At 40.7% G+C, this 25,736-nt stretch overlaps 8 protein-coding genes across 10 annotated transcripts in view; 4 read left to right on the top strand and 4 right to left on the bottom strand.

The window, feature by feature from the left end:
* LOC111437081 overlaps window positions 1–19,804 on the bottom strand; it is a 25,214-nt gene extending 5,410 nt beyond the window's left edge. The window contains exons 1-2 of the mRNA XM_023074917.1: window positions 18,674–19,804; window positions 2,164–2,173 (exon numbers count right to left, since the gene is read on the bottom strand). Of these exons, the coding sequence (XP_022930685.1) occupies window positions 18,711–19,604 (894 nt within the window). The 5' untranslated portion in view covers window positions 19,605–19,804 and the 3' untranslated portion in view covers window positions 2,164–2,173; window positions 18,674–18,710. The remainder of the gene's footprint in view (window positions 1–2,163; window positions 2,174–18,673) is intronic.
* Window positions 145–3,838, bottom strand: LOC111437079. Of its 2 annotated transcripts, XM_023074915.1 has the most exons (6): window positions 3,093–3,838; window positions 2,910–2,987; window positions 2,457–2,530; window positions 2,268–2,375; window positions 401–448; window positions 145–299 (listed from the first exon to the last, which is right to left on the bottom strand). In XM_023074915.1, exons 1-6 carry the CDS (start codon window positions 3,769–3,771, stop codon window positions 282–284), a joined length of 1,005 nt encoding a protein of 334 aa, XP_022930683.1. In that variant the 5' UTR covers window positions 3,772–3,838; the 3' UTR covers window positions 145–281. The 2 variants fall into 2 exon arrangements, with proteins under 2 accessions (XP_022930683.1, XP_022930682.1); XM_023074914.1 differs by having other exon boundaries at window positions 145–448; window positions 3,093–3,816.
* LOC111437084 (transcription factor PAR2-like) lies at window positions 5,682–6,557 on the top strand. The gene has a single exon (XM_023074920.1). The coding sequence runs from the start codon at window positions 5,935–5,937 to the stop codon at window positions 6,301–6,303; it is 369 nt and encodes a 122-aa protein (XP_022930688.1). The 5' UTR covers window positions 5,682–5,934; the 3' UTR covers window positions 6,304–6,557.
* Window positions 7,169–11,699, bottom strand: LOC111437073 (mitogen-activated protein kinase 10-like). Of its 2 annotated transcripts, XM_023074902.1 has the most exons (11): window positions 10,895–11,699; window positions 10,031–10,439; window positions 9,643–9,770; window positions 9,484–9,543; window positions 9,046–9,195; window positions 8,786–8,941; window positions 8,408–8,619; window positions 8,203–8,304; window positions 7,974–8,113; window positions 7,610–7,867; window positions 7,169–7,529 (listed from the first exon to the last, which is right to left on the bottom strand). In XM_023074902.1, exons 1-11 carry the CDS (start codon window positions 10,916–10,918, stop codon window positions 7,513–7,515), a joined length of 1,656 nt encoding a protein of 551 aa, XP_022930670.1. In that variant the 5' UTR covers window positions 10,919–11,699; the 3' UTR covers window positions 7,169–7,512. The 2 variants fall into 2 exon arrangements, with proteins under 2 accessions (XP_022930670.1, XP_022930669.1); XM_023074901.1 differs by having other exon boundaries at window positions 7,169–7,867; window positions 10,895–11,698.
* LOC111437080 (ribose-phosphate pyrophosphokinase 4-like) lies at window positions 12,256–15,442 on the bottom strand. The gene is made up of 7 exons (XM_023074916.1): window positions 15,108–15,442; window positions 14,094–14,409; window positions 13,847–13,942; window positions 13,704–13,772; window positions 13,492–13,620; window positions 12,681–12,777; window positions 12,256–12,592 (listed from the first exon to the last, which is right to left on the bottom strand). Exons 1-7 carry the CDS (start codon window positions 15,221–15,223, stop codon window positions 12,462–12,464), a joined length of 954 nt encoding a protein of 317 aa, XP_022930684.1. The 5' UTR covers window positions 15,224–15,442; the 3' UTR covers window positions 12,256–12,461.
* Window positions 16,235–18,171, top strand: LOC111437075 (glycerol-3-phosphate acyltransferase 1). The gene is made up of 2 exons (XM_023074905.1): window positions 16,235–17,058; window positions 17,287–18,171. The coding sequence occupies exons 1-2, from the start codon at window positions 16,303–16,305 to the stop codon at window positions 18,169–18,171; spliced, it is 1,641 nt and encodes a 546-aa protein (XP_022930673.1). The 5' UTR covers window positions 16,235–16,302.
* Window positions 19,805–20,807: 1,003 nt separating the features above from the next.
* LOC111437074 (pentatricopeptide repeat-containing protein At2g42920, chloroplastic) lies at window positions 20,808–23,054 on the top strand. The gene has a single exon (XM_023074904.1). The coding sequence runs from the start codon at window positions 21,238–21,240 to the stop codon at window positions 22,903–22,905; it is 1,668 nt and encodes a 555-aa protein (XP_022930672.1). The 5' UTR covers window positions 20,808–21,237; the 3' UTR covers window positions 22,906–23,054.
* Window positions 23,055–23,201: 147 nt separating this feature from the next.
* Window positions 23,202–24,505, top strand: LOC111437082 (probable WRKY transcription factor 71). Its single transcript, XM_023074918.1, has 3 exons — window positions 23,202–23,613; window positions 23,720–23,860; window positions 23,937–24,505. Exons 1-3 carry the CDS (start codon window positions 23,279–23,281, stop codon window positions 24,283–24,285), a joined length of 825 nt encoding a protein of 274 aa, XP_022930686.1. The 5' UTR covers window positions 23,202–23,278; the 3' UTR covers window positions 24,286–24,505.
* Window positions 24,506–25,736: the final 1,231 nt, after the last annotated feature.

The raw sequence follows: 25,736 nt of genomic DNA on the forward strand, positions 1-25,736 counted from the left end.
AAAAAAAAAAAAAAAAAAAAAAAAAAAAAAAAAAAAAAAAAAAAAAAAATTTAAGATAGACATTTCATCCTGAATGTAGAACCTCTAAATATCAGATCATATAATTTACATAATTATGATTCTTTTCAAGAGCAGAAATCAAGATGAGATGATAGGAAACCCTTCTACATTTCAATATTGTTGCTGTCCAAAAGTACAAAGTCTACCAATGTATTATATTCAACTCAGGCGCTAATACCATAAGCTAATGAATGGCCAGAGGACAAAAAGAATGCCATCTTTCAGCAGTTCATGGATATCTACAGGGCAAAATTTTTCATCCATACTAAAGAGGTTACAAATCTTTAATGCACTGTTTAGTGTCTGGTAATGGTAATAGGCGATGATTGATAGGTCTTACTCCTTGCTTAAGCCAACGGTTCAAGAGGAATGTTTCTAATTTCCTTACCTGCGAACAGAAAAAATCACAGAATAGAGTGAACAATGGATCGGCATCTCTAGTGGTCACGTAGTAATATGAATGCATACTGATAAAGTAGGACCAATGATGGTGGTCATATTTGGATGTCTATTATTCTACGTTATCAAAAACCATCAGTGGTAGGCTGAAAGGTTAGACCAAGTAAACCGGCAACACACCAAACTTGAACAACTCTAAGCAACTGTAAGGGCTGGGATGAGATAGGTGAATTTTCATTCTGACTTGTGTCAATTTGTACAAAACAAAAACTTCGGATAGGTTCACATGTTGGGAAAAAAATAGTGGCAGTTCAACCCAAACCAACCCAATACAAATAAATAATATTCTAACCTCTTAACTTTTTCTAACCACCCAAGCCCACCGCTAGCAGATATTGTCTTCTTTGGGCTTCCCCTTTTGGACTTCCTCTCAAGGTTTTAAAATGCGTCTACTAGAAAGAGGTTTCCACACCTTTATAAGAAATATTCGTTCTTCTCTCCAACCAATGTGAGATCTCACAATTCACCCTCCTTGGAGGTCCAGTGCCCAGTGTCTGGCTCTGATACCATATGTAACAGCTCAAGTCCACCGCTAACAGATATTGTTCTTTTTGAGATTTTCCTTCCGGGTTTCCTTCCAAGGTTTTAAAACGTGTCTACTAGGGAGAGGCTTCCACGTCCTTATAAGGAATGCTTTGTTCCCCTCTCCAACCGATGTGGGATCTCCTGCAATTGGCCAACATAAGATTCATACCACAAGTACGTGTTCACACTTATCATGGCTCATGTGTCCTTTTTCCAATTCATTTTTGTTTAGCTACACAAAGAACCTCCAAACAATGTGTTCAGTAACGTTATTCACATCGGTAGATCTATCTCCCCCACTCTCCAGCCTCCCTTCTACCTCAATATCTCTCTCCACTACATATCTCACCGATTGTTCCTATCTCTCTCTTTGCTCTGGATCTTGCTCTTTGTTGGTATCTCTCTCCACTCGAGATCTCTATTCAATCATCTTTGATGCATCTTCTTGCCATCTGATTTCTCTCAACATAATGTTTCTTATCTGTCTGATGTCTAATCTCTCTCAATGCAATGTTTCTTATCTATCTTTCTGACGCGGGTGACTCATCTTGAAGAGGAAATCAAATTGCAGTAAAGCCAGCACTGCTTGAACTATCTCCTTCCAAAAGGTGTTTTCAACAAAATTCCAAATAAACAGGTTCGTCGTTCTGTCACCAGAATCACTGATGCTAGGTTTCTACACACTTTAGGCTTACTAATTACAAAGGCTCACACACAACAAAATTGAAAATTAAAATAATAACATAAATTGTTAACAAATGTCCCACATCATTCTCACGCCAACAACCTGATGACCCAACCCAACCCAACCACAATATTGGGTTGTTCTGGATGTTGCATTCAGTTTATTTGTGTAGGTTAACAGACCAACTCAAATTTTGAGGTTGGTCTACAAAACAACCATGAACTGACTCAACTCAACCCAAGCCATGAACACTCTAACTAGACAGGTAGGTACATTTGGGACAAGATTTCCACAGCCCTTTCCATGGGGCTTATGACCTTGAAGCAACATTTGGGCGAGTCGGTGACAAATCAATGAAAATAATAGTAATAGTGAAGGAAACTTAATAAAAGTTTTAAAAAGATTAACAATATTTGCATCTTCTTATACCCTAGATTTTCAACACATTAATTCCCTCAATAAATTGCAAGAGAAGAGAACAAAATGGTATATATATATATATATATATATATATATATATGTAGAAGGAGAAACCAACCTGCCTAACAACAAACGTCTCCCCAGCAATGCTCAAGGGTTCAGTTAAAATAGTCAAAAGACCATTACGGTTCCCAAAAACCACATCTGTGAATGGTCGATCACCTACCTGAGAAAAGATGGATTTCAACTTCTAAATAATAGCTTACCCAAAAAACCAAAGCATTCAAGCAGTTCACCTGATTCTTACCATAACAAGTTGGGAAGAAGTAAAACCAAAGTGTTTCTCGATTTCTTCAGCTGTACCAGCAGGCTTCTTCACCCCTACGTCAAAATACTTAGCAGTGTCTCATATGTGCAATGCAGAAATAACCTTACATACGCACTAAAAGTAATTAATCAGCCTAAATTTACGGTGTGTTCCATTATAAGCATTGAGCCTAACATTAGTTCATCATGTAGAAATCAATGATTTTTTTACACGACACTTCATCCATAAAATGGAATGAAGAAATCTCAAAGTCCAAATTCTCTACTTTTATGCACTAAGAGGTGGTGGTTAGCAATAAGACGTTCACCCACTAAAATGTTATAGCACGGGGATACAATATCTAAAGCCTAATGTTCAGCAACAGGAACAAAATTCAGCCTGCGTAAACAAATGTTACAGAAATAGAATTAAATATGGAAAATTTACACTCACTATGCCTTATAACTTTAATTCCAATCGACCCCTCGATCGCTTTAGCTTTTGAACCATCATGATCATACTCAGAAAGCCCTAGCGCATCAGATAACATGAGGGTAAATATTCACATTGAGGCCAAAAACAAACCATTAAGGCTATTGAAGCAAGCACATTGCTAACGAATTTAACCCATATTACCAGCAGAGTTGCTGAGCACCGCTACATTATGGCCAAAGACAGATTTACACTGTTCAAGTGAGGATTTGAGAGGAGCCCAAATTGTCTCAGAGTAAGGCGCGGTAATTGTATTGTCCTTATCAAATACAACGCCCTTGAAACCCCTTCTTTGCAGTTCAGCCCAATCAATGTAGCTCACATCAGGCACAACAACATGAGGTAGCGCCAAATGCCGGTCCTTCGTAATAACAGCTGCAGAAGAAACAATGCCTTCGATGTTTAATCTCTGACCAACTGCAGCTTTCAGGTTCGCCCACCACATGTTTGTCAAAAGTCCCTTGGCGTTTTTGGCGCCCTTTTTCTGATCCTCTTGACCCGGATCTTGTTTCTGATTATTAGTAGCTGGGTCTTCGTCCGCGGCGTTCTCAGAGTTGACTGACGAGTAGAATTGCTGAAAAAGCCTGTGGTTTCGAATCGGGTCGGGCTCGGCGTCGTGGGGGCTGTGGTTTTTGGTGCAACCGGTTGCTGGAGTTGGTGTAAAAGAGGGAACGCACAAATCATTGAATCGAGAACAATTGGTTACAAGGGAAATGGGAGAAAAAGATTTATGGTTTGTGGAGAGACGAGGTTGGTGGAATGGAATCGAACGAGGACAAGAGCAACTGGGCAGAGAAACCACAGAAATGGAATGCGTTATCATGTTAGTTCTTCGCGCTTGTGATATAAAAATCTGAATCTGTAATATAAAATTTGCTTGTGGGCTTCAAATGTGGAATCGGGCCTGACCTGATCCTTATGTAAAGCCCAAATGTTGAATGATCCCCTAAGCAATTCACACCAAGGGGGCCGAGTTAAGTTTTAAATAGTGCAATAAACTAGGGATGTCGGCGTTTGGGACAGCAAGTTTCGGTGTTGTCTTCAGCTCCATATTAGGGAGGTGAGTGAGGCAGTATGAAGTGAAGCAACAACCAGTTTTTACAGGGCAATTTGATGGCTTTCACTTTCGTACAGTACGAAACAAGGGGACAGCGTAGTCGTGTTGGGGTTTGGTTTCCCCATGGAAGAAGAGAGACAGACGCAGAAGTCAGAGAATGGTGGGAAGTGAAAATGGGAGTTGGGGTTTGGCAGTGAGAAGACGGTCGGATCCAGTAGTCCAGCAGTAGCAGTAGTCCAGTATTACAATTAATTCATTGTTGGGTGCGGATGGGAAGCATAAATGCATTGCATGTGTACCACTTGCTCCCTGCTTCTTTGCCTTTTGCCCCTTCAAACGCGCGCATACTTTCCTCTCCCACACCGCTAAAATCCAATCTTGGTCCCACTTTATGTACACAATTATCAAAGTTGGGCGCTGAAATCAGCGGCTGTCCTCCTTGTTGATGCAGCTCAAATCTCTGAAGACCTAACCTTCTATTCTCCTATCACCAATCATTCGTACAACAACCTGGTCCCTCTTTTTTGTTTTCTTTTTTTTTCTTTTTGTAAAAAGTTAGATTGTTTTGCATTTAATAATGATTAGGGGATGTGTTTTCCAAATAATTTGACATCTAAAACTATAATGTATGAATATTATTATAAGATTGCATATAGGAGACAATGAGAAGGGAAGGGTATTTGTTGGGCAACACAACCAAATCTCTCTCCCAATGCCCAATACATCCTTTCTTGCTTCCCTTCTTGGAACCATCACCATTATCAATACCCACTCTTTTTATTTACTATTTTACTCCTCTCATTCAATTTCATTTTTTATAAAATAAAGTATAATATTTGTAAATTTTTTATTTGGTCCTTTAGTTTAGTTTAATTAAAAAATTGAAGTGTATGATAAAGGCGAAATAAAGTCTTTTTTATATAATTATATTTTATTTATTTCGTGTATTGCTGGATGAATTGGGATTAATAATTAATTTACAGGAAAAGAAAAAAGAGAGTAAATTTTGGGGGCTCAAGGAGGTGGGGCTACTGATTGACGCCACGTGGCGACCATGCCAAGGCTACTGGATTAAGAGAGTGGGGAGGCACATGGGTGGCGTTGCCTTCAAGAAAATCATGTGATCACATGTGCTCTCTCTCTCTCTCTCTCTCTCTTTTTTCCTCCTCCTTTTCGTGGCCCCCATTTTCTATTTCTTCCTCTCTCTCTCTCTCTTACGTGTAACACCACGCGCCCCACTTCTTCTCCCTTGCGCTTTGGTCTCCATTTTCTTAATTTACTACAAATTTATTGACCAAGAATTCAAACATCTTCAATTTAATTTCAAAACTTTTAAATATTTAAATTATGTCTGCGGGTGAGATAATTATGTCTTCAACATCGGTTCCTGAAATATGGCTACATCTCTCACCTTTTGTAAGGTCCGACAGTTGTTGAATTTTATAGTACGTTCCAACAACCATGTCATATCATATATTTAATTTTGATGTATTTTCAAGTGAGATAATTGTGTATGACCCCACCTTGTGTTTGGTTGGGTTCTCAAATTCGTGCATTTATCAAGTGTTGGGAGATGAATTTGTTAACATTATTGAAGTGGTGAGGCAAAGCTAGTTTGAATTCTTTGAATTGGACACAAATAATAAAAACAGCATTTACTTCCCGCTCACAGGCATGAGGTGGAAGAAACTTCACTCGCGTACGGCGGCGGTTGAAGGCCACGAAAATCAAAAGCAGAGTGAGTTGGGGAGAAGGCCAAAAATGGTGGGCCACAGCTTCGTTGGCATTGACATTTCCAGAGCTCAACAATAATTTAACTCCCTTCTGCTTCTTCTTCTTCTTCTTCTTCTTCTTCTCTTCTTCTTCTCTTCTTCTTCCCATTCAATTCACACGCCTCTGCCATTCTCTTCTCTCTCTCCAGCTGTAGCCATGGGGAAATCCCAAATTCAAAGACTCAAACTCGCCATTCAGACCAAGCGAACCACCACTCCTCGCCATAAAGCCCTAATCCTCAACGCATTGCATAAATCTCCTCTCAATCGCAACGCCCGCCGCCGGAGACGCACAAAACCCACCCGCATTGCCTCCGGAAAAGCCGAGGAGAAGGAGGCCGTCGAACGGAAGATTCGCGCGTTGCAGACCATCGTCCCGGGAGGGGAATCGCTCGGAGTTGACAAACTATTCGAACAGACGGCGGAGTATATCATGAATTTGCAGCATCAAGTGAAGGCCATGAGAGCGCTGTCGAGCTTCTTCGAAAGCTTGGAGAAGGAGAAGAGCAAGTGCGGCGGAGGTTGAAGAAGATGAGTAACTCTTTTTTGTTTTTGATTTTTTTTTTTTCCTTTCTTGATTCGGTTAATTATTTTTTTCTTTCCATGTGAGAAAGATGGGACGCTTGATTCTCAGTCGCTCCATCTTTTCTCTTCTCTGTTAGTTGGGAGCAGAATTTGGAATCCTTTTGCCTGTTTATGATCATCATACTACTCTCTGCTAAATCAGTGTAGCTTTCTAATGAATACAAAATCAAATTCCACCTGGTGAGAGTTGAACAATGTCTCATTATTCCTCACCTTATGATCTTAATACCCATTAATGTCTCATCTACTGCACTTCACAACGCATCTGATTCCTTCATTCAGTTCTTACAATTTTTGGATTTTCTGAAAATAATTACAAATCTGGATTCACTCATCACTTACGCCTACCATTTTGGATCAATCATTGTTTGAAAACTAATTTACTTTCTTTTAGGTAAACTATCTATTGGTAAATCATTTTATTTTCGCGTTCATACTATTTATAGTACATTGATTCTGACTTGTTTTTTTTTTTATAAAATAGATTGAAAATAGTTCACTTTTTTCTTAATTTATTGTTGCTCTCATAATTTTCCATTGCTTTCAATTACTTTATTGGACGATTCTAATCTTTTATGATGCCAAAATATTGATCTCCATCAAAAGTTGAATTTCAGTGAGATTGTTGTTCATAAAAGCAATAACAACAAAACATAAATTAATACCAATCACCCATTTGGCATAAACCATGCAACCTCCTTCCAACTCCGAAAACTTTGCAAGTGTTCTAAGTTAGTAAAAGCTCAGCTTCCTCTTCAATGGCCAATTCAATATGGTGATGGTAAGTTTTGAGGTTTGAGATCCAATAAACGAACATAATCATGCTTTTCTTCCCTACTACAAAACTCTGGCAACTACAAGCATGGACCCTGCCATTGAGACAAACGAGTTTCGTGGATAAAATGGCATTCATCTTATCTACATGAAGTTGCTTCAAACTAAACACGAGAAACTTGTCTCTTCCTTCTAACTACTCAGCCAAATTCGAGTCATTGAAACATCGAAGAAACCCAAGTAAAATGTTTTATCGAAACTCCATGGACTAGATTCCTCAAAACACATGCTTCTCTAATACATTCTTGTCATACCGTACTCGACCATGCCAGTGTTTCTATGGGTGGTGGCAGTTGCAGCTGGAACGGCTCCAGTGTCATATTGAGTGTTTACCTGCACACGTGCAGCACGGTCATTGTTTCCCGCCTTGTGCAATCCTACACGTGCCATAAAAAAAGGATTTGAGAAAGCACCAGTAGCTGCTGTGTCGGATGTTAATTTGGCTGCCATTCCGCATTGAGGGGCTTGTTTGCATTGCAAGGAAGTGTCTTTCTCAGCCCCTGTTGTTGATGATTCTTCACTTTTGCCGCAAGATTGCTGGTAATAATATGTTGGATGGATAGCATGAGAAGGGAGGGCACTTCTAATTAACCTTCTTGGATCATAGGCATCCTTGGCGATACTTCCACTATCATATGGCATGACCGGGCCTGATATTCTTCCAGGCTCACCTAAACAAAGATACAAGATCAGCACAGGTGGATCCAACAGTAAGTTAGGGGGATCAGGCTGCTGGAAAGTAGACAAAACAAACATAGAATGGTACTCGAATAAGACCTTGAGTTGCAGCAATCCTCTGTGCAGCTGGATCTCTGTAATGCCGGTTGCTGTACGCCCCTGGTGGCACATATCGGTCTTTAAAAGAAGCAACATTCGATGTTGCTTTAGGAGGAATGGTATTCGACTGAACCGAAGACCTGGTAGCATGAGCGAAGAATTAGAAATCATCAGAATTGGGCATTCGCTCTATGGCTTAATAGGTGACATTTGAAGAAGCGTTGTTTACCTAGGAAGAGATGCATGCTTTCTTTCTAGAGGATAAGCTGGTCCACTTTTCCCTCCATTATCTTCAAGATGAGCAAATTGTTTTTTGAACTGATCGAGTGCACTGTGCAAGCAGAAACATGGACCAGAAGATCAGCGTCCGGAATATCCACTTACCAAATCAACATTCATCATTTGGAAATTGAAATAGAGAAGGCATTAAGGACCTTGGATAAAGAAAATTTGCTCTCTCAGTTCCATTTAAGTAGTCTTTCAGCAGTTGAGGATGGTATTCTAGTATCTCCCGGAATATCAGCTCGCGAATGTCGTCCTTTGTGACCTTTCTCCTCTCAAATTCAAACTCCACCTTTGAGATTGGCTGGCAAGAAGGTTCCCTCTCAACTTTTGCCAGCCCTTTAAAGTAAGGATCTGCCAATGCCTGATGGAAAATGCAATGTTTTCAACATGTTAGCACATGCAACTAATTTTGCTCTATATCATACTATAATTTAGTGGATAACCAAACGCTAGACAAATAAAGGCAAAGAGTATATAACAGAGGTAGTAAGACAAGAATGTATCTAGTCGAGCATGTAACAGCAGACCTCTTCTGCAGTAGGTCGATCCTTTGGATCAAACGCAAGCAATCGTTGTAGTAATTGCAGGGCTAGAGGATCCGCATTTGGGAACTTCTGTGAAAACGGAATGGGCTGCTTCTTCCTCATACTAGCTAAGTACCTTCTAGCCTTCTCATTTCTTACCTAAGGCAACACATTTGAAAGTTGACAGTCAAGAAAATTTTAAGCCAAAACATTAAAAAGATACAAAACTTCTCCACAACTATGCGTAATAAAAGGCCACTTACCCGAGAAATGGTATCTAATGAAGGCGTTCCAAGGAGATCTGTCATCAGATCAAGCTGATGAACAACATTTTTACCGGGAAAAATTGGTTTTCCAGTTAGTACTTCAGCAAATATGCAGCCAATACTCCAAATGTCAATGGCAGGAGTATACTACACCCAGACAAAAAATAGAAAGAGTTACGCGTAAAGAAGGAAAAAATAAGTCACGAAATGAGGAACATCGTTATCAGTCGTGAGTGGTGTAGCGGAATTAACAACTAACTAAACCATTTAAACCAAAAATCTCACTACGGCAGTATTGACTAATTTAGATCTATAGATAGTTGGAGATTCAAGATAATCTGATTACTTGTTTGGAAAACATCATATGAAGCTAGAAAAGTTAAGATAACAACATTGTTCTGTTCTCTATGTTCAGAAAATGTCATCAAGACAAACCTTAGAGAAGAAAGAACCACATAGCTCTGGAGCTCTATACCATCTGGTAGCAACATAGTCCTGCAAGTAACATCACATTCTATAACCTTCGCTCTCTACATATATATCCAGAATCTCTATGATATTGAACATGACATACTAGTAAATCAATTGGCCTACCGTCCAAAATATTGTTGTCGGGGTGTCACTGAAAGCAACTCTAGCCAATCCAAAATCACATATTTTGAGTTTGCAATTTGCATTTGCCAATATATTCTTTGGTTTTAAATCCCGATGGTAGACATTTGCTGCAGTAATGTAGATCAAAATCAGATAGTTTACACATTATATCCAACCGCTACCACACTTACTCCAGACAGCATATCTCCACAAGAACAGAATTCAAAAGATATGACAACAGAAAAGGCTATATATGCTGTATGAAAAACAAAAAAAACATCCCATCTAGCTTAAATGACAGTGGGCCAAGAAATTAAAATCATCACAACAGCACTCCAGCTCAACAAAAAGTGTAGTAAAGTGTCAATGCAATACAATATCCAAGCACCTGCGTGAATATATTTTAGTGCACGGAGTAGCTGATAAAGGAAAAATTGATAGTGCTTTGTTGTTAAATCATCATTAGCCTTGATCACTTGATGCAAATCTGATTCCATCAACTCAAACACAACAAAGATATCTTTGAACCCCCTACGAGAAGGCGGTAGCATAATGTGTTTGATTTCAACAATATCGGGATGACGTAGAAGTCTGAGCAGCTTTATCTCACGAAGAATACGAGCAGCATCCGATAGGTGTTCAAAAATATCATTTATCTTCTTTATTGCCACTTTTTCATTAGTGAGAGTGTCGACAGCTGAACAAACCACTCCATAACTCCCCTTCCCAACAACTTCCTGAATTTTGAATCTGTTAGCATCGCCATATTCAGAGAAAAAGTCCAACTCTGCAGAATCCTGTCACACAAACACCATCTACGTTAAGATACACGATACTTCATAAATTGAAACAGCCGACAAGCCAAGAGAGTTGAAAATTTGAATGAAAATTTTGGGTATAACTTTCCAAGGACATCAGTAAATGGTATAGGATACACCACAAACCAGGAAAAGGACGAAGAAATGGCATCAAAATGAATAGAATAGAAGGAAATGACATCTATCCAAGGCTGCAAATTCAATATTTCACATGCATAGTCGATCCCTTCAATCAAAACCCAACCTATAAACTCCTATAACACGTGTTTTTAACTTCAGATTCATGTTGAAACTGTCGTATACTTCCATCCAAATGCCTAAACTAGAAGGTATTTGACAAAAAAATTGCATCAGACAGAAACATTTATCAAACTTTGGGGGGAAAAGAACCAACGCAGTAGAGAAGATTCTAACAAAGAGAGTTAAAAGTTCACCTTCTTACGGTGATTGGTCTGCATTTCCCTAAACTCTCAAACCCAACTTCGTCGAGAACAGTGAATACAAAATCTGAAATCAAGTTCAGCACCAAAACAGAAAACTTCGATTCTTAATTGACTAAAAGAAGACTCAACCGCATTTTCCCCACCTACCCCTGCTCCGGATCACAAACCCACAATCCCTCCTTATGCTCCTTCCCGAATCCTCCACGGAACATAATAAAATTACCCGAATCAAATCCCTCATACACTTCCCTACCTGCAATCCCAAAACCTGAACCAGAAACTCAATCACCGACCCAGAACAACCAACACCACCGGCTACCATAAAGTAACCAAAATCAGATCGAGTATGGAAACTTTTAGCATTCCTACTGGATGAATGCCCTAAACCCAACTGCTGAACGATGAAGAAGCAGGTAATAAAGACGAGAACAGGGAAATCGGAGATCTACAGGCGGCTTACAGGAAAGAAGAAGAGAGTTGGGGAAAGGAATAAGCGCGGAAGGGAGGAGTAGAGGGAGAGGGTGGGATATATAAACAGGATAATTTTAATTCAAAAAGCAGAAATCTAGGAGACCCTCTTCCTTTTTTTCGGCTTTTTCAATCCCTTTGCTTGCAATTATCAGTGGCATCTTTTTTACTCTTCTTTAGGCTCCGTAGATTCGTAGCCGAGGACGTATGGATAAGGATGGATGGGCGGTGGAAATACCAGGTGGATTGATTTCAGGAGAACATACATCATGGGAATCAACAATCTTCGCCAAACAGAATCCTAAATATGTATGAGAATCCACAATGGTGATCCTCCAAATTTATTGCTCCAAGTCCCCTTATTAAATAATAGGGTTTTAAAAACTATAAGAGATATATCTCTCCTAAATGATCTAGAAACCCAATCACATGAACAATATTTTGAACCAGAGTTCGACTCATATACATTGCAAAATTTACGCTAAGAATTTAGCTTACTCAGGCTATATCCGAATTCACGTATTATTTAACCTAAATCATCCAAACATTAGGGGTTTAAGCTATCAATTCAAAGGAGCAATCGACAAAAGCATGTGGGCAACTTGGAAATCAACGGTGGGCGAGATTTAGCGGCCCTCAAAGCTTTCCCCACTCAATAATTGGCTTGCATCATCTTTCCCACTTTACACTGTAAGAATTTTATAATTACAAGTCCCTTTTTCTTTTCTTAGTTCAACTTAGACCTTAATTTCTATCAGGATTAGCATATGATTTATGGGCATTGTCGTTTTCAGTCTTATCATGCAGCATTTTGATTATTCTTTGACCACTCATCTAACAATGTGGAATAGGTTACCATATTGTGACAGGTAAAAAGGTCATATGAAACAAAATTTCCACCAGCCTCCTTATTTTTATTTTTAATTCATATTCATAGTTTTCAATATAACATGTTGGGTGAGAATTTGAACCTCAAATCTCTTAATCCAGAGTCTATGCCTCAATAGGGAACACTTTTCTTTTCCCCCAAGTATTATTGTCGATACGCTTCATATTCGCATGATTGAAGTCACATCAATAAGTAATGTATTCAAATCATCAAAGCATCAGCAATGGAAGCTGCTAGACTCAGAACTTCAAAAGGAGCTTTATCAGATATGGCTTTGACTGTGTGAGGGCAGGAATCTGTGATCCAGAAGTGAGAAAACGCTATCTCCAGACCTTCAGAAACAACGCCCAAATAGAAATTAGCATACTTGGAAGTCCATGGGATTAAGACTATGCATGGAGGGAGACTTCAAGCACTTACCATTCTTGTGAAGGAATCGATTCCATGATTGCTTTGGGAAAACACCATGAGTAACATATGCGCTAACCTTGGCCGCACCGTGAGCTGCTAAAACTTTCTGATTACAAAGTAAGCAGGGCTATTAGAATGCAGTAGGCACACTCAACAATATGTTTGGCCACAGGTTTCTCAGCTTGCAGCTTGACCATGGCCTTGTAGAAAAATAATAATAGCCAAAGTAGAAAATGGGCATGCTTCTAATAATTGTGTGCAGAAATGACATTGTAGAATAAAATCTTCATCAATGATGTTCGTGTAAAAGGAACTTTTTGTAGCTCACTTATTTGCTATAATGAGAATCCTGTCACTAGACGAGGAAAATTGATGGCATTTGATAACATATTCTGTAAGACCTTTGTCATGAGAATGCTCTGCCAATTCACAATGATTTACAACTACAAATGCCTGTAGTCTACTCAACTATCATATGGTATGAAATCAATTAGGTTGGAACTTCAATGAGATACTTCTTATGCCAGCAGTTTTGGTACAACCAAGTAAGAGATGGAGAATTGAGTTTAAATGATCTTTCTGCACTTGTTTGATGAAATAGTAGGTGTTAGGAATCACAGATCTCTACAATGGCATGATATTGTTCACTTTGAGCATAGATTCTCATGGCTTTATTTTTGAATTCCCCAAAAGGCCTCATACCAATGGAGGTAGTGTTCCATACTTAGAAACCCATGATCTATCCTATAATTAGCCGATGTGGGACTCCTCTCCCAACAATCCTCAACAGTATGTAGCAGGATAGGGACCAGATGTATACCTGGCACTCAATCAAGGTTCCTCCAGATTGTACCAAATCATCAACGATAACAACGTGACAACCAGCAGGGACTCCTTCCTTGATCCGCACTATCCTTTTGTCTTCTTCCCGAACTTTTGTACAGATGACCTGCCATTCGTTGACATCAGATTTTAGACTGTTAAGAGAAATGTACTCATAAAATTGTAGTTTTTAGATAAATTCCAACTAACCACAGGATAGCCATCGAGTTGCTTGTGGAATCGTTTCCAAGCTCCATCATCTGGAAATGCTATAACTACCTGAGATAGCAGGATTAATCACGGGCAGTGTAAAAGAAAAAGGAAATTTTTAGAGCTCTGAACTGCATACTCACATTGTCAGCATCAGGAAGTTGGCGCAGACGTTGCTTCAGGAGTGGAATTCCAGTTTCAAACAAAGGCAAAACATTATCCCCAAAGTAAAACCTTTCCTGCATTGAAATGGAAATTGATATAAAAGATGATACAGATGAGATGGAAATTGGCATGAGATGAAGAGATGCAGATGTCGGAGGATTCTCCCAGGCTAAAAGTTAATTCATGGCCAATTATAGACCATAAATCCAATGAATAAAAACAGACCTGCAAGGCATGAATATCATAGATAACTACGCTTGTTGGGCCACCTCTTGAAATAGGGATATTTGATAAGATCCGGGCCATGGTAAATGCTGTTGCAACATCCCCTTCTTCTTCCATTCGCTCAAAGGAGCCAGTAGGAAAGAAGGGCAATACCAAGGTGAATGAAGCAGAAAAAAGCCTGGGGAGATTGTATATGACTGATATCTGTTCAAAGATGGCTCCTGGGTGGCTGAAAGATGCAAGGAATGCTACATGATTCCCGCGTAGATCTTGAGCATTGTTTATATAAATATTTGGAAAACCATCATCAAACGTCCTGTATATAGATAGTGTGAACAATAGTAAGATTATAGTAGTTACAAAAGAAAGACAACCTGGAGCAGTTTATAACTTGACATATTAACAGAATGAGGTACAAAGAAAACATTAGGCATAACAACGATTAGCCAAGAATTGAAAGGTTGCAATTATAGGACACAGATATGGCAGGATACAAAGACAGAATCCGAAATACCAGCTTCCACAAAATTACTCTGTGGCATACAGGTAAACAGGTGATAGATGATGAAATGGCAGTCTCTTGCCAGTGCTATTTGCTGATCCGGATTAAAGATACCTAGTTCCTGGCATCATCAATTCGTTTTCCCGTTTTCGTTACTAAATGTCTAGATAGCTTGTCTTTTTATGGTTAAAACCAGCAAGAATGTGAGTGAGACACAAGTAGAGACATTGAGAAAGCGATGAAAGTAGTAGGATTGTGGTTGTAGAACAAGAACAGAAGAGAGCAGTTGTAAAGGAAAGTGAAGTAGTTGAAGTGAGTGAAGATTCGAAACAAGGTAACGAAAGGTAATGGTAAGATAAGAGTAGGTGAATGATGAAGATTGGGGGGAAAAAGGTGGTGGAAAGAAGAGTATACATACAACAAGTAGAAGAAGTAACAGAAAATCAAAGAACGCAGTGAAGAAATTTGTATTGATGGTGGAGTAATGAAACGGAAAAGGAAAAGGGAAGGACCTCCATTTGATGGTTTGAAGAGTGATGGAATCGGATTGAGCAGCAAGTTTGTGGGCAAGTTCTTCGCATTCCGCGCAGTAGAAGAGAAGGACGTGCTTCTTCGCCGGATTTGCCATAGATTCTCACACCTCAAACCGCAGACCTCCGCCGGAAGGTTGCTTTCACTTCAAGCAGAGAGAGAGAGAGAGAAAATATAGAATTTGATTGGTGGGACCCATCCGTTTCCCAGTTGGAATAACGCATTTCTCGCCCAGAAAATAAGAAAAAAGAAAAGAGAAGAACCATTTTTGTTGCTCCACCCGCTTCCACCAATCATCTCATCACTTCATTTACAAAGCTTATTTCAAGGTTAGTCGGCGTAGAAAAGGAGAGTGGTTGACGAACTAGGAATCCAATTGGGAGTCCTGGTCTTGGCGATTAGGTTCACTTTCCCAAGCAGATCCGAGGCAATCAAACTCCAATTCCTTCCTTTCTGGGTTTGGATTTGGGGCGTGACCCATCTTAGTTGGGTTTGGTTCACCACGTTTGAGCCCAAAAGAAAGCACCAAAATGGACCCACCTGAAGTACCAATTTTCATAGAGAGACGAAAAGGGCAGTTCCCACTAAATTGCATTGGGAAGTTGCCACTTCCTTTTTTGTTTCTTGGGCTTTTGCAGCATAGCCCCCCAATCAAATTTAATAACAATCACAATGTAAACTGCAGAACCAGACCGCAATGAATGCACAGCAGACAATGTTGGAAGACTCCGAAAATTTTAATTTTAAATTTTAATTTCAAATACGATTCTGTTATGCTTTCGTACATTCTGACCTAAAGGGTGCGTACAAATTGTCAAATAACAGATAATATTGAGAGGGTTTTGTGTTCACCCACGGTTTTGGAATTCCTATGCCCTCTTCCCAACGACAGCCGTAAACAGAGCAGAAATAAATAGGGAAATTTAAGATTTTGTACCAACCAAAATTACTCCAATACATATAAAAAATGGTCACCTAATGCTAACATATTTTGATACCAACGCCACATCCAAATAATATACATAAATCAATAATAAAAGAGAGAGAAAATGATGAGCATTGAATAAGCCCTCCCACTCAATTTTCAACGCTGAAACAAACTGGAACCCCCCTCCCTATAAATACTCTCCAAACCCTTCATCTTCTTCATATACCAGAAACTTAAAAAACGTGTCCATGGCTGTGTTCCCAAGGCTTCTTTTCAACCTCATGCAACGTGTTGTCCACCAACTCTTACCCAACTCTTGCTACACAGCAGCCAAGAAGGTGAAACAATATGGCTTCTTTTTCAAACCCCCATCTCTCAGAACCCCCCACCCACCCTCATTCTCTCTCTACCCCCACGTCTCCAAATGTAGCCTCCAAGATAGAGCTTCCCACACTCTTGTTTCCGACTTCCATGGCTCTCTTTTGAGACCCTCCTCTTCCAAAGATTGCTCCTTCTTCCCTTACTTCATGCTCCTTGCCTTCGAAGGTGGCAGCCTTGTCAGAGCTCTCATTCTGCTGCTTTCTTGGCCCATTCTACGTCTTTTGGATTGGGAGTCCAAATTGAAGGCCATGATTTTCATTTCCTTTTGTGGGTTACCTATAAAAAGCATGGCCAATGTCAGCTCCACCGTCCTTCCCAACTTCTATCTCGACAATCTTAACCTTCACGTGTTTGAGGCTTTCCAAGCCATTGGGTGCAAGGTTGTGTTCACCAGCGTGCCTAGGGTTATGGTGGAGGGGTTTCTGAGAAACTATTTGAAAGTTGATGACGTTGTAGGGACAGAGTTGCAAACTTGTGGTAACTACTTCACTGGTTTGGTGTCCGGGAGTGGGTTGGTCGTGAAGCACAAGGCTTTAGTGGAGTATTTCGGAGAAGAAAGAAGGCCCGACGTTGGCATTGGAGCTCCAGATCTCCATGACTATCCATTCATCTCTCTTTGCAAGGTATTTTAACGATATCTTTAAAAATGCATCGCCCCTTTCCAATAAATGCTTGAATTTCACTAAATTTATGGAGTATATACCAAAAGCTGTACCTATTTTCTTCTAATGCATTTAATTCGAAGCAATAGATCTTGGATCCAATGAAACCTCCGTACATCTTGCCAGCCCATCAAAAGGGCTATTCAAATTTCATTATATTGACTAAAAAGGTTGCTTTTTTGTCGACAGGAAGCGTATATTGTGAACAACGAGGACAGCAAAGGCTGGAGAAGCTCAGTAGTGGGAAGAGAAAGATATCCAAAGCCATTAATATTTCACGATGGAAGATTGGCGTTTTTACCAACTCCTCTCGCAGCTCTTTGCATGTTCATGTGGATTCCTGTGGGGATATTTGTAGCCTTTTTCAGGATCTGTATTGGCATTGTCCTTCCTTACAGATTAGCCATTTTGTTAGGGTGTTGGAGTGGGCTACGCATAACTCTGGAAGGCTACAACAGAACGACAACCCTCGACTCAAAGCAACACATCTCCAAAAAGGGGGTTTTATTCGTTTGTAGCCACAGAACACTTCTGGACCCTGTTTTTCTAAGCACTTCAATGGGGAAGCCGTTGATTGCAGTGACTTACAGCCTAAGCAAATTCTCGGAAATCATAGCTCCAATCAAGACGGTGAGGTTGGCAAGAGATAGAGCAAAAGATGGGGAAGCAATGCGGAGAATGCTAGAAAAAGGGGATTTGGTTGTTTGTCCAGAAGGGACGACATGTCGGGAGCCGTATTTGTTGAGATTCAGTCCGCTTTTTGCGGAGCTGACGGATGAAATCGTGCCTGTGGCTGTGAATACGAAGGTGAGCATGTTTTATGGGACGACGGCGAGTGGGTTGAAATGGCTGGATCCCGTATTCTTCTTGATGAATCCGAGGCCGAGTTACCAGATGGTTGTTCTTCCTAAGCTTCCGAGGGAGTGGACGTGTGGGGGAGGGAAGTCTAGTTACGAGGTTGCTAATTATATTCAAACACAATTGGCGGATGTCTTGGGGTTTGAATGTACCAAGCTTACAAGGAAGGATAAGTATCTGATGTTGGCAGGGAATGAAGGGTTGGTTGCTTCTTGAATTGGTGCAGTATGTACACATTTCTCGACTGGCTTGAATTAAGCTTATCTTGATCACCGGTGTCCCGTGCTCTGTTTCTTTTAGCGTAGTTAAAAAGTATTTATATTTTCTGTTGGACATTAAGCCGACAGCTAGCTCAAGTTTTAATTTATATGTTACACATGTTCTTCCAATATTCACAACAAAGTGAGTACAGCCTCAAATTTCACCTTCCATCACAGCATATATTACATCAACTGTCAACTGTCACTGTACAGAATGGTCCTCATTCCTTTCAACTCTACAGTAATGATAACAATATTAATAATTTTGAGCTTGGGCTGAACATTTATATTCCTTCCCCAGAGGGCCTTATTTTTATAAATCAATTTATTCATTAATTTTCCACAATGTACTAAGGAATAAATACGAAATGAAGCAGAGCATTAAACACTCCCACCAATATTTTGGCTCTAGCATTTAACACCTCCTCAACTTGTACCATCACAGCTTCCAAAAATGGTGCCCCTTCCTACGTGCCCACTCTGGAATGGTGGGAATTAATTTACTGAACCACACGGATGCTGAGTTGGCACCCCCACTGCATCCTCCACCGTCCGATCGTGCCATCTGCCTTTCAAGCCTTGATTCAGCCGTTGGATGAACCCCTCCCGCTCTTTTTCCTGATGGTCGAGAAACATAGCGATCTCCGTAGGATCCTTATCCTTCCACCACGTGGGATCGCATGCTGCTGTCAACCTACTTACCACCCCACCGGAATATTTCTCCCCCACAAACCCGGCGGCGGCGATTATGTGCTCGACCATTCCGGCGAGAAGAGCGGGCGGGGCACGGGCCTCTCCATCCCACAGCCACACGCGCGACATCCCTCTAAAAACCGCCACAGACATGGCGCGATTCGCGTCTTTCTCATTCAAAATGGAAGGGCTCAAATGAAGCACAAAGTCATCTCCGCCGTCGTGAAGCTTCTCGACGGCGAAACTAGAGGAGAGATCGGTGCGGGAGAGTGTGAGATGCACGCTCTTAACTGGCTTCTTGGGGAAGGCTGGAGAAGGGTAGATGAGATTCTCGATGAAGGAACTGGCGTTGAGGATGAGGCGCGTGGCTTCGTCATTCGAGACGTAGAAGAGATGGAAGCGTTGACCGGCGGGGGAGGGTTTGGCGTTGTTGAGAATGGTGATCTCGAAGCCTTTGGAGGCCTCGTGGTTGGCCAAGAGTGAAGTGATTCCGACGAAGGCGACGAGAAGGAGGCGGAGGGCGATGGCCTGATTCGGGAGGAAGGGGGATTGGTTGGCACAAGTTGGAGGGGCTGCGGACAGGAGAGGGAGAGAGAGGGATTGACGGTCTTCCATTGTTGAATGGGATTGAAGATTTAGGACAATTATAGGAGTGATGAAAATGGGGGGATTGGGCTTCACTTGGTGCCATTTCATTTTCCATTATTATTATTAGCATTCCTATTATTACTACGTGGGTGATTGTGATCCCCATCCCCAACCCCAACTTCATGTTGAACAAATGATTTGGTAAACAAAAAATGAATTTGTTATTAAGGAATTGAAGAGACAAGAGCAAAGGAATTGAAGAGGAAAGGTACAGATAGCTAGAAACTGCCAGATTAGATCCATGTATTGTTCTTGGGTTCTTATTCCCAATCACAACATGCTCTGCATTAAAAACATCAGACACATCTCACATCAACCAACTTGAATTGGGTGCACTAAATGCCAAGTCTTCCAAACGATGAAGTTGTGCTGGAGAGTTGAAAAAAGACAGAGTCCTTGTTGGGAGAAGGATGGCGGTATCAGGAAAGCAAATGGAAGCAATGGAAGATGGGATTTACAAGACTTCTCAGAAACAGATTGAATCTATGAAGTTATGTTTTATGCCCCTTGACATGTTGCAGTTGCAGAAAGTAGAAATCCAGAGTGAAGTGGAATTTCCTCTTAGATTTGGGGTTCTGAGCATGAACGTTGAATACTTTTTTCTTTCTTATATCCATACATTACATCCCATGGGAGGTTTTAGAAAGGGGAAAATGATAAGTAGAGTTGAATTTCATCTTATGGTTGTTCACCAGGAACTCTCAGCCTAACAATGTCGGTGCTAGTAATGACAGCAGCCCCACCAAAGTTACACCTACTTGGAACAGGATTGTTTTGATAGTAGCTAATAAAGGCGTAGGAGGGAGGCATGATCATGAATGATGTTTGGGTTGAATTGGTGAGCAATCAGTTCCACCGACGCCACACGCATGGTCTACGGTGACTAGCAATGCACCAGCTACCCCCTGAAGATGGTGGAGACGTTCTTTTAGGAGAATCCATGGCTGGAGAATACGTGTCTGAGGTTCAAGTTGGATGGATAAATGGAGAATCCATTGCATCAGCTGGCCCCTGATGCAATGGGATTGGAAAGAAACGGTGACCATTTTGGGGGACTGAATTTCTGGTTCTCATGGTTTACCTCTCTTGTGTCCTGTCATTTTGTTGTTCAAGTTCATATAAGCCTGAGAATCCAGCGGCTGTAAACGCTTGTTTGAGCATATCATAGAAAGATTTCAGACCAATATGAGAGAAGGTTTTAATATATATTAATCCCTTCTCCTTTCTGCCCACTCCAGCATGGATGCATTCAAATGGGTTTATCTTTAGCCTGCCTAATTCTTTCCCTCTGATCCCACAATCTTGACTGACTACACTCCAGTTGATTAAGGACAGTCTTATCTGAAGGACAACAATAGATCTTCCTTTCACTTACATATCCCTTCCCAACAATGTTATGGATATTCCAAACAGAACCCAAGTACAAAAAGTCCTCAATTCAGGTGGAACCACCCCAGAACTTCCAAAATTAAAATAATTATAAAAGGATACAATACCCATGGCCCATGTGTATAGAGACTTCTCTTTTTGGGTAGATGGTGGCCCTGTATCAGATTGGTATTGGATAACCAAGTTTCTGCCATGGCCACACCACAGGGAAGTTCAACACCTTCGGTCCTTCTGTGAGTTCTTCAACCAGAAGACGAGGTAAGAACGAGAACCTAAGAATCAGAAGTGAAAAATGTTAACAACTTATTGTGGGCTTCCTTCACTTCCACCAATTTCATCATCAAAATTGAGTCTCTTCGACCAACCTTACCTTTCAATGGTTGATAAAAATTGCACCACCATGAGAGACCTGCAACAGATTCACGCCCACCTCATCAAATCCGGCAGGGCCAAAGACTCTTTTGCTGCCAGTCGTGTTTTGGCCTTCTGCGCCTCCCCGTTGGGCAATATGGACTACGCATATCTGGTTTTTAAGCAAATGCAAAACCCTAATGTTTTTTGTTGGAATACAATAATAAGAGGCTTCTCGCAAAGCTCAAACCCTCAAATGGCTCTTTATCTTTTCATCCACATGTTGGTTTCTTCGCAAATAGAACCGCAAAGATTGACTTACCCATCAGTCTTCAAAGCTTACTCTCAACTTGGACTTGCCCATGACGGAGCTCAGCTTCATGGGAGGGTAGTAAAGCTAGGTATTCAGTTTGATCCGTTTATCAGAAACACAATCTTGTATATGTATGCTAATTGTGGGTTTCTGGATGGAGCTCGTCGAATATTTAACCAACAAATGGAATTCGATGTCGTTGCCTGGAATTCCATGATTATGGGTCTGGCTAAATGCGGTGAAATTGGTGAGGCGAGGAAGGTGTTCGATAAAATGCCTGTTAGAAATCCAGTCTCTTGGAATTCAATGATTGGTGGGCATGTGAGAAATGGGATGTTCAAAGAAGCCCTGAAGCTGTTTGTCAAAATGCAAGAACAGAGAATCCGGCCTAGTGAGTATACAATGGTGAGCTTGTTAAATGCGTCAGCCCAAATTGGAGCCCTCAAGCAAGGGGAATGGATTCACGAATACATAAAGAAGAACAATGTAGAGTTGAATTCCATTGTCGTTACAGCAATCATAGACATGTACAGCAAATGCGGTAGCATAGGGAAGGCCCTCCAAGTGTTTGAGAAAATACCCAACAGAGCATTATCCAGTTGGAACTCCATGATCTTTGGGCTGGCAGTGAACGGGTGCGAAAACGAAGCGGTTGTGTTGTTCAAAATGCTGGAATCTTCTTCTAATCTCAAACCAGATTCAGTTAGCTTTATGGCTGTATTAACAGCCTGCAATCACGGTGCAATGGTGGATGAAGGCAGGGGATTTTTCTCGCTGATGACAAACACATACAGAATGGAAGCATCAATAAAACACTACAATATAATGGTGGACATGCTCGGGCGAGCTGGGTTTCTGGAAGAAGCAGAGCAGTTGATAGAAACGATGCCGATCGAGGCAGATTCAATCATATGGGGGTGTCTACTGTCAGCTTGTAGAACATATGGGAACACAGAAATGGGAAAGAGAGCAGCAGAGAAAGTGAAAGAATTGGACCCAGAAGAGAGCATGGGTTATGTTGTTATGGCGAATATTCAGGCGTCGACCAATGACTTCGTGGGAGCAATGGAGGAAAGGGTTTCAATGAGGATGAAGAAGGTGAAGAAAGAAGCAGGGTGCAGTGTGATTGAAGTGGATGATGAAGTTCATGAGTTCATAGCTGGTGGAGGGAGGTCGCATCCTAAAGCTCGAGAGATCTACCTTGTATTGGATGAATTGGGAGTAATTCTAGGAGATGAAACAAAGGAATGTGGAGATTTAGAGTTCATCAATGCACTACAAATCTACTCCAATTGACATTAATGATGATGATGATATTAATGTTTGAAGTTTTAAAAATTGGGTCTCGAGGTTTTTTGATGACTACTGAGATGACGTGAGGATTGGATCAGCGGCAGCGGAAGAGCAGCAGGGAGAGAGTTTTGGTGAAGGAAATAAATAAAAAAGGAAAATCCCACGTGCCGGGACAACGGTCAAACGCCGGTGCCGGTTGTAGTCACACGTGTCGGGATATAGGCCTTTTGTTCTTGGAAACATTTTAAGTTGGAAATGTTGACTCTCAATTTTTTTTCCATTTCCAAAAACCCATTTTCATACATACACTCCTTGTTTCCTTCACACCTTCACAGATCTAAAAACCCTAAATTGGATCTCTTTTTTCTGGCTTTGAATGGCGAATGATGAAGGGGAAAATAAGGAGTACCAGCAGTATGATCCATTTGTTTACAACCAGCTGGATATGAACCGTACCATCCTCCAGCAACAGCCGTCGTTGGATCCTGCTTTCATGAGCTTCACCAACTTCATGGACACGTCGTTAGAGTACAACAGCGTGTGGAGGGCGTTGGACGTGTCCTGCTCTTCATCGGAACTCATTTCTCCGGTGGACGACATGTCCAAAAAGAAGGCTTCAAATGCTTCAGTGTCGTCTTCATCTGATGAGGCTGCACCTGCAGCTGAAGACGATTCCGTGAAGAGCAAGAAAGAAGAGAAGCGTAAGAAACAGTATGTATTCAATTGGCTCACTCATGTTTTGAATTTAGAGGTAAAATTTTAGAGAAACAAAAGGTGGGTTTTTTAGAACAAGATTGATTATGTTGAGATTTATCAGGAACGCAGCCCAAAAGAAAGAGAAGCGAGAGAGGGAGCCCCGGTTTGCTTTCTTGACCAAGAGTGAGATTGATCAGCTTGAAGATGGATATAGGTGGAGAAAATATGGACAGAAGGCAGTCAAAAACAGTCCTTACCCCAGGTTAACTTTCGCTTTTGTTTTTTTTAACCCTGTTCTTATTCATAGCTTAATAATGTGTATGTGTTAAACACTGCAGAAGTTACTACAGATGCACCAGTCAAAAATGCGTAGTGAAGAAACGAGTAGAAAGATCATACCAAGATCCATCCCTGGTCATAACTACGTATGAAGGCCAACACATCCACCATTGCCCGGCTACACTCCGAGGCCATTCGTCTCCGTTTTACGCATCGGCATCGACGTCGACATTGGCAACGGCACCCTCCTCGGGACCTGCCCTTCCCCAACAACTCTTCTCGCATTTGCTATCAAAGAACTGCCAGACCGATCCCACGTCAATGATGTACCAAAATCTAAACCTCCAGCAACATCTTCAAATGCCGGATCATCATAGTCTGTTGCAGGATTTGTTCACTCAAAAATAGGCCCTTACACAAGTACTCCTCTTTGTATGAAAAGCTATTATACAAGAACTCAGCTTTGTCTGCCTGTTGTGTTAGGATATATAAAACCATGGAGAGTTAAAAGATTTGAATTTCTCAGTCCCTTTGTTATATATTTGGCATGTATCTAACCTAAATGCACTATGTTATCTCATGCATTCTTGCATTGAGTACGTATATGAAAGACCAAATTTGTCTCCAAGATTTTTGGAAGGTGTTTTTATTCATATTGGTGAATGTTGGGAACTCTAGTTTGAAGTGAATGATGATGATGATCATGCAGATTTTGGTTTTATCCAAAGAAGAATTTTTTTTTGTGTAATTAACTTTTGGAATCTTGTTAACATTCGTCCACGTCACATTTTCTTGATATTGCAAAAATATTTGTTGAAAGAAAAGAAGTGAATGTGTCTCAATCTATGGCCGATTTCAACTTTCGAAACCCTAAAAGAACCGATAATTTTGATTTGGAATAATGAATTATGTAAGGATCGGGGGTAATCGAAATGGACACTAGAGAGAAACTTGGCAGAGACGAGCTAAAGTTAAGAAGGAGGGTATGAAGTAATAATAGAGTAATGAATTGGGAGTTGACTTTATGGAAGGTGTTTAATGACAAGTTTGAAGGTCAACCTAACATTAATTATTGGAAACTGTCTGCCTTGTAACGCTACAATGACATCAACTTCCTAGTTTCTCAAATCTGCATGTGACTTGCACGTTGGTAACTCATACCAATCTAAGTTTCGAGCTGACCTGTAAGGAAGTGTTTGTCCAACATGTTAGAATGCTTAATTAACTCATTGCTTACATCGTTGTGTTGTCAAATTGAATTTGAAATGGATCCCCTCTATTTATACATTTCCTAGCTATTCTATTGGTGGGTGCCATGGAAATAATCAAAACTGGAACATCCTCAACTCTGTTGATAGCAAGCTCGGTACGGCTCGTACCTTGTCCGGAGAGAGGAATTAAACATTTCTTACAAGGTTATGAAAACTTCTCCCTAGTAGAAGCGTTTAAGACCTTGAGGGGAAGTTTGGAAGGAAAAGCTATGTACCAGCAGTGAGCTTGGGCTATTACAAATCGTATCAAAGCCAGACACCAAGCTATGTACCAGCAGGGACGTAGGCCCCCAAGGAGGTGGATTGTGAGATCCCACATCGGTTGGAGAGGGGAACGAGGAACAAATATTTGTTACAAAGATGTGGAAACCACTTGATAATAGACGTGTTTTAAAATCTTGAGAAAAAACTCAAAAGAAGACAATTTTGTTATAAGAGCGTAGAAACCTCTCTCTAGTGAACGCATCTTAGAAATATTGAGAGAAAGCTCATATAAGATAATATAGGTTAGTGGTGGACATCTTCATTTGATTGGGGCAATGACATGTTAAGAGAAACTGATGACATATTAAGAGAAACTGAAGACAT

This window comes from Cucurbita moschata, unplaced genomic scaffold (assembly GCF_002738365.1).
Source record: "Cucurbita moschata cultivar Rifu unplaced genomic scaffold, Cmos_1.0 Cmo_Scf00062, whole genome shotgun sequence".
In the NCBI taxonomy this organism is placed as follows: domain Eukaryota; kingdom Viridiplantae; phylum Streptophyta; class Magnoliopsida; order Cucurbitales; family Cucurbitaceae; genus Cucurbita; species Cucurbita moschata.

Coding starts and splice junctions, on each gene's coding strand:
- LOC111437079 (XM_023074914.1), bottom strand. CDS start 3,771: ATGATAACGCATTCCATTTCTGTGGTTTCTCTGCCCAGTTGCTCTTGT. Junction 2,531..2,909: donor AATTAAAGTTATAAGGCATA/GTGAGTGTAAAT, acceptor ATTTTGACGTAG/GGGTGAAGAAGCCTGCTGGT. Junction 449..2,267: donor AGACGTTTGTTGTTAGGCAG/GTTGGTTTCTCC, acceptor TTCTGTTCGCAG/GTAAGGAAATTAGAAACATT.
- LOC111437084 (XM_023074920.1), top strand. CDS start 5,935: ATGGGGAAATCCCAAATTCAAAGACTCAAACTCGCCATTCAGACCAAG.
- LOC111437073 (XM_023074901.1), bottom strand. CDS start 10,918: ATGCAGACCAATCACCGTAAGAAG. Junction 9,544..9,642: donor CGACAACAATATTTTGGACG/GTAGGCCAATTG, acceptor TGTTACTTGCAG/GACTATGTTGCTACCAGATG. Junction 8,305..8,407: donor GCAAATTTTCTTTATCCAAG/GTCCTTAATGCC, acceptor CTGCTTGCACAG/TGCACTCGATCAGTTCAAAA.
- LOC111437080 (XM_023074916.1), bottom strand. CDS start 15,223: ATGGCAAATCCGGCGAAGAAGCACGTCCTTCTCTTCTACTGCGCGGAA. Junction 13,621..13,703: donor AACTCGATGGCTATCCTGTG/GTTAGTTGGAAT, acceptor AACGAATGGCAG/GTCATCTGTACAAAAGTTCG. Junction 12,778..13,491: donor GAACCTTGATTGAGTGCCAG/GTATACATCTGG, acceptor CTTTGTAATCAG/AAAGTTTTAGCAGCTCACGG.
- LOC111437075 (XM_023074905.1), top strand. CDS start 16,303: ATGGCTGTGTTCCCAAGGCTTCTTTTCAACCTCATGCAACGTGTTGTC. Junction 17,059..17,286: donor CATTCATCTCTCTTTGCAAG/GTATTTTAACGA, acceptor TTTTGTCGACAG/GAAGCGTATATTGTGAACAA.
- LOC111437074 (XM_023074904.1), top strand. CDS start 21,238: ATGTTAACAACTTATTGTGGGCTTCCTTCACTTCCACCAATTTCATCA.
- LOC111437082 (XM_023074918.1), top strand. CDS start 23,279: ATGGCGAATGATGAAGGGGAAAATAAGGAGTACCAGCAGTATGATCCA. Junction 23,614..23,719: donor GAAGAGAAGCGTAAGAAACA/GTATGTATTCAA, acceptor GAGATTTATCAG/GAACGCAGCCCAAAAGAAAG. Junction 23,861..23,936: donor AAAAACAGTCCTTACCCCAG/GTTAACTTTCGC, acceptor TAAACACTGCAG/AAGTTACTACAGATGCACCA.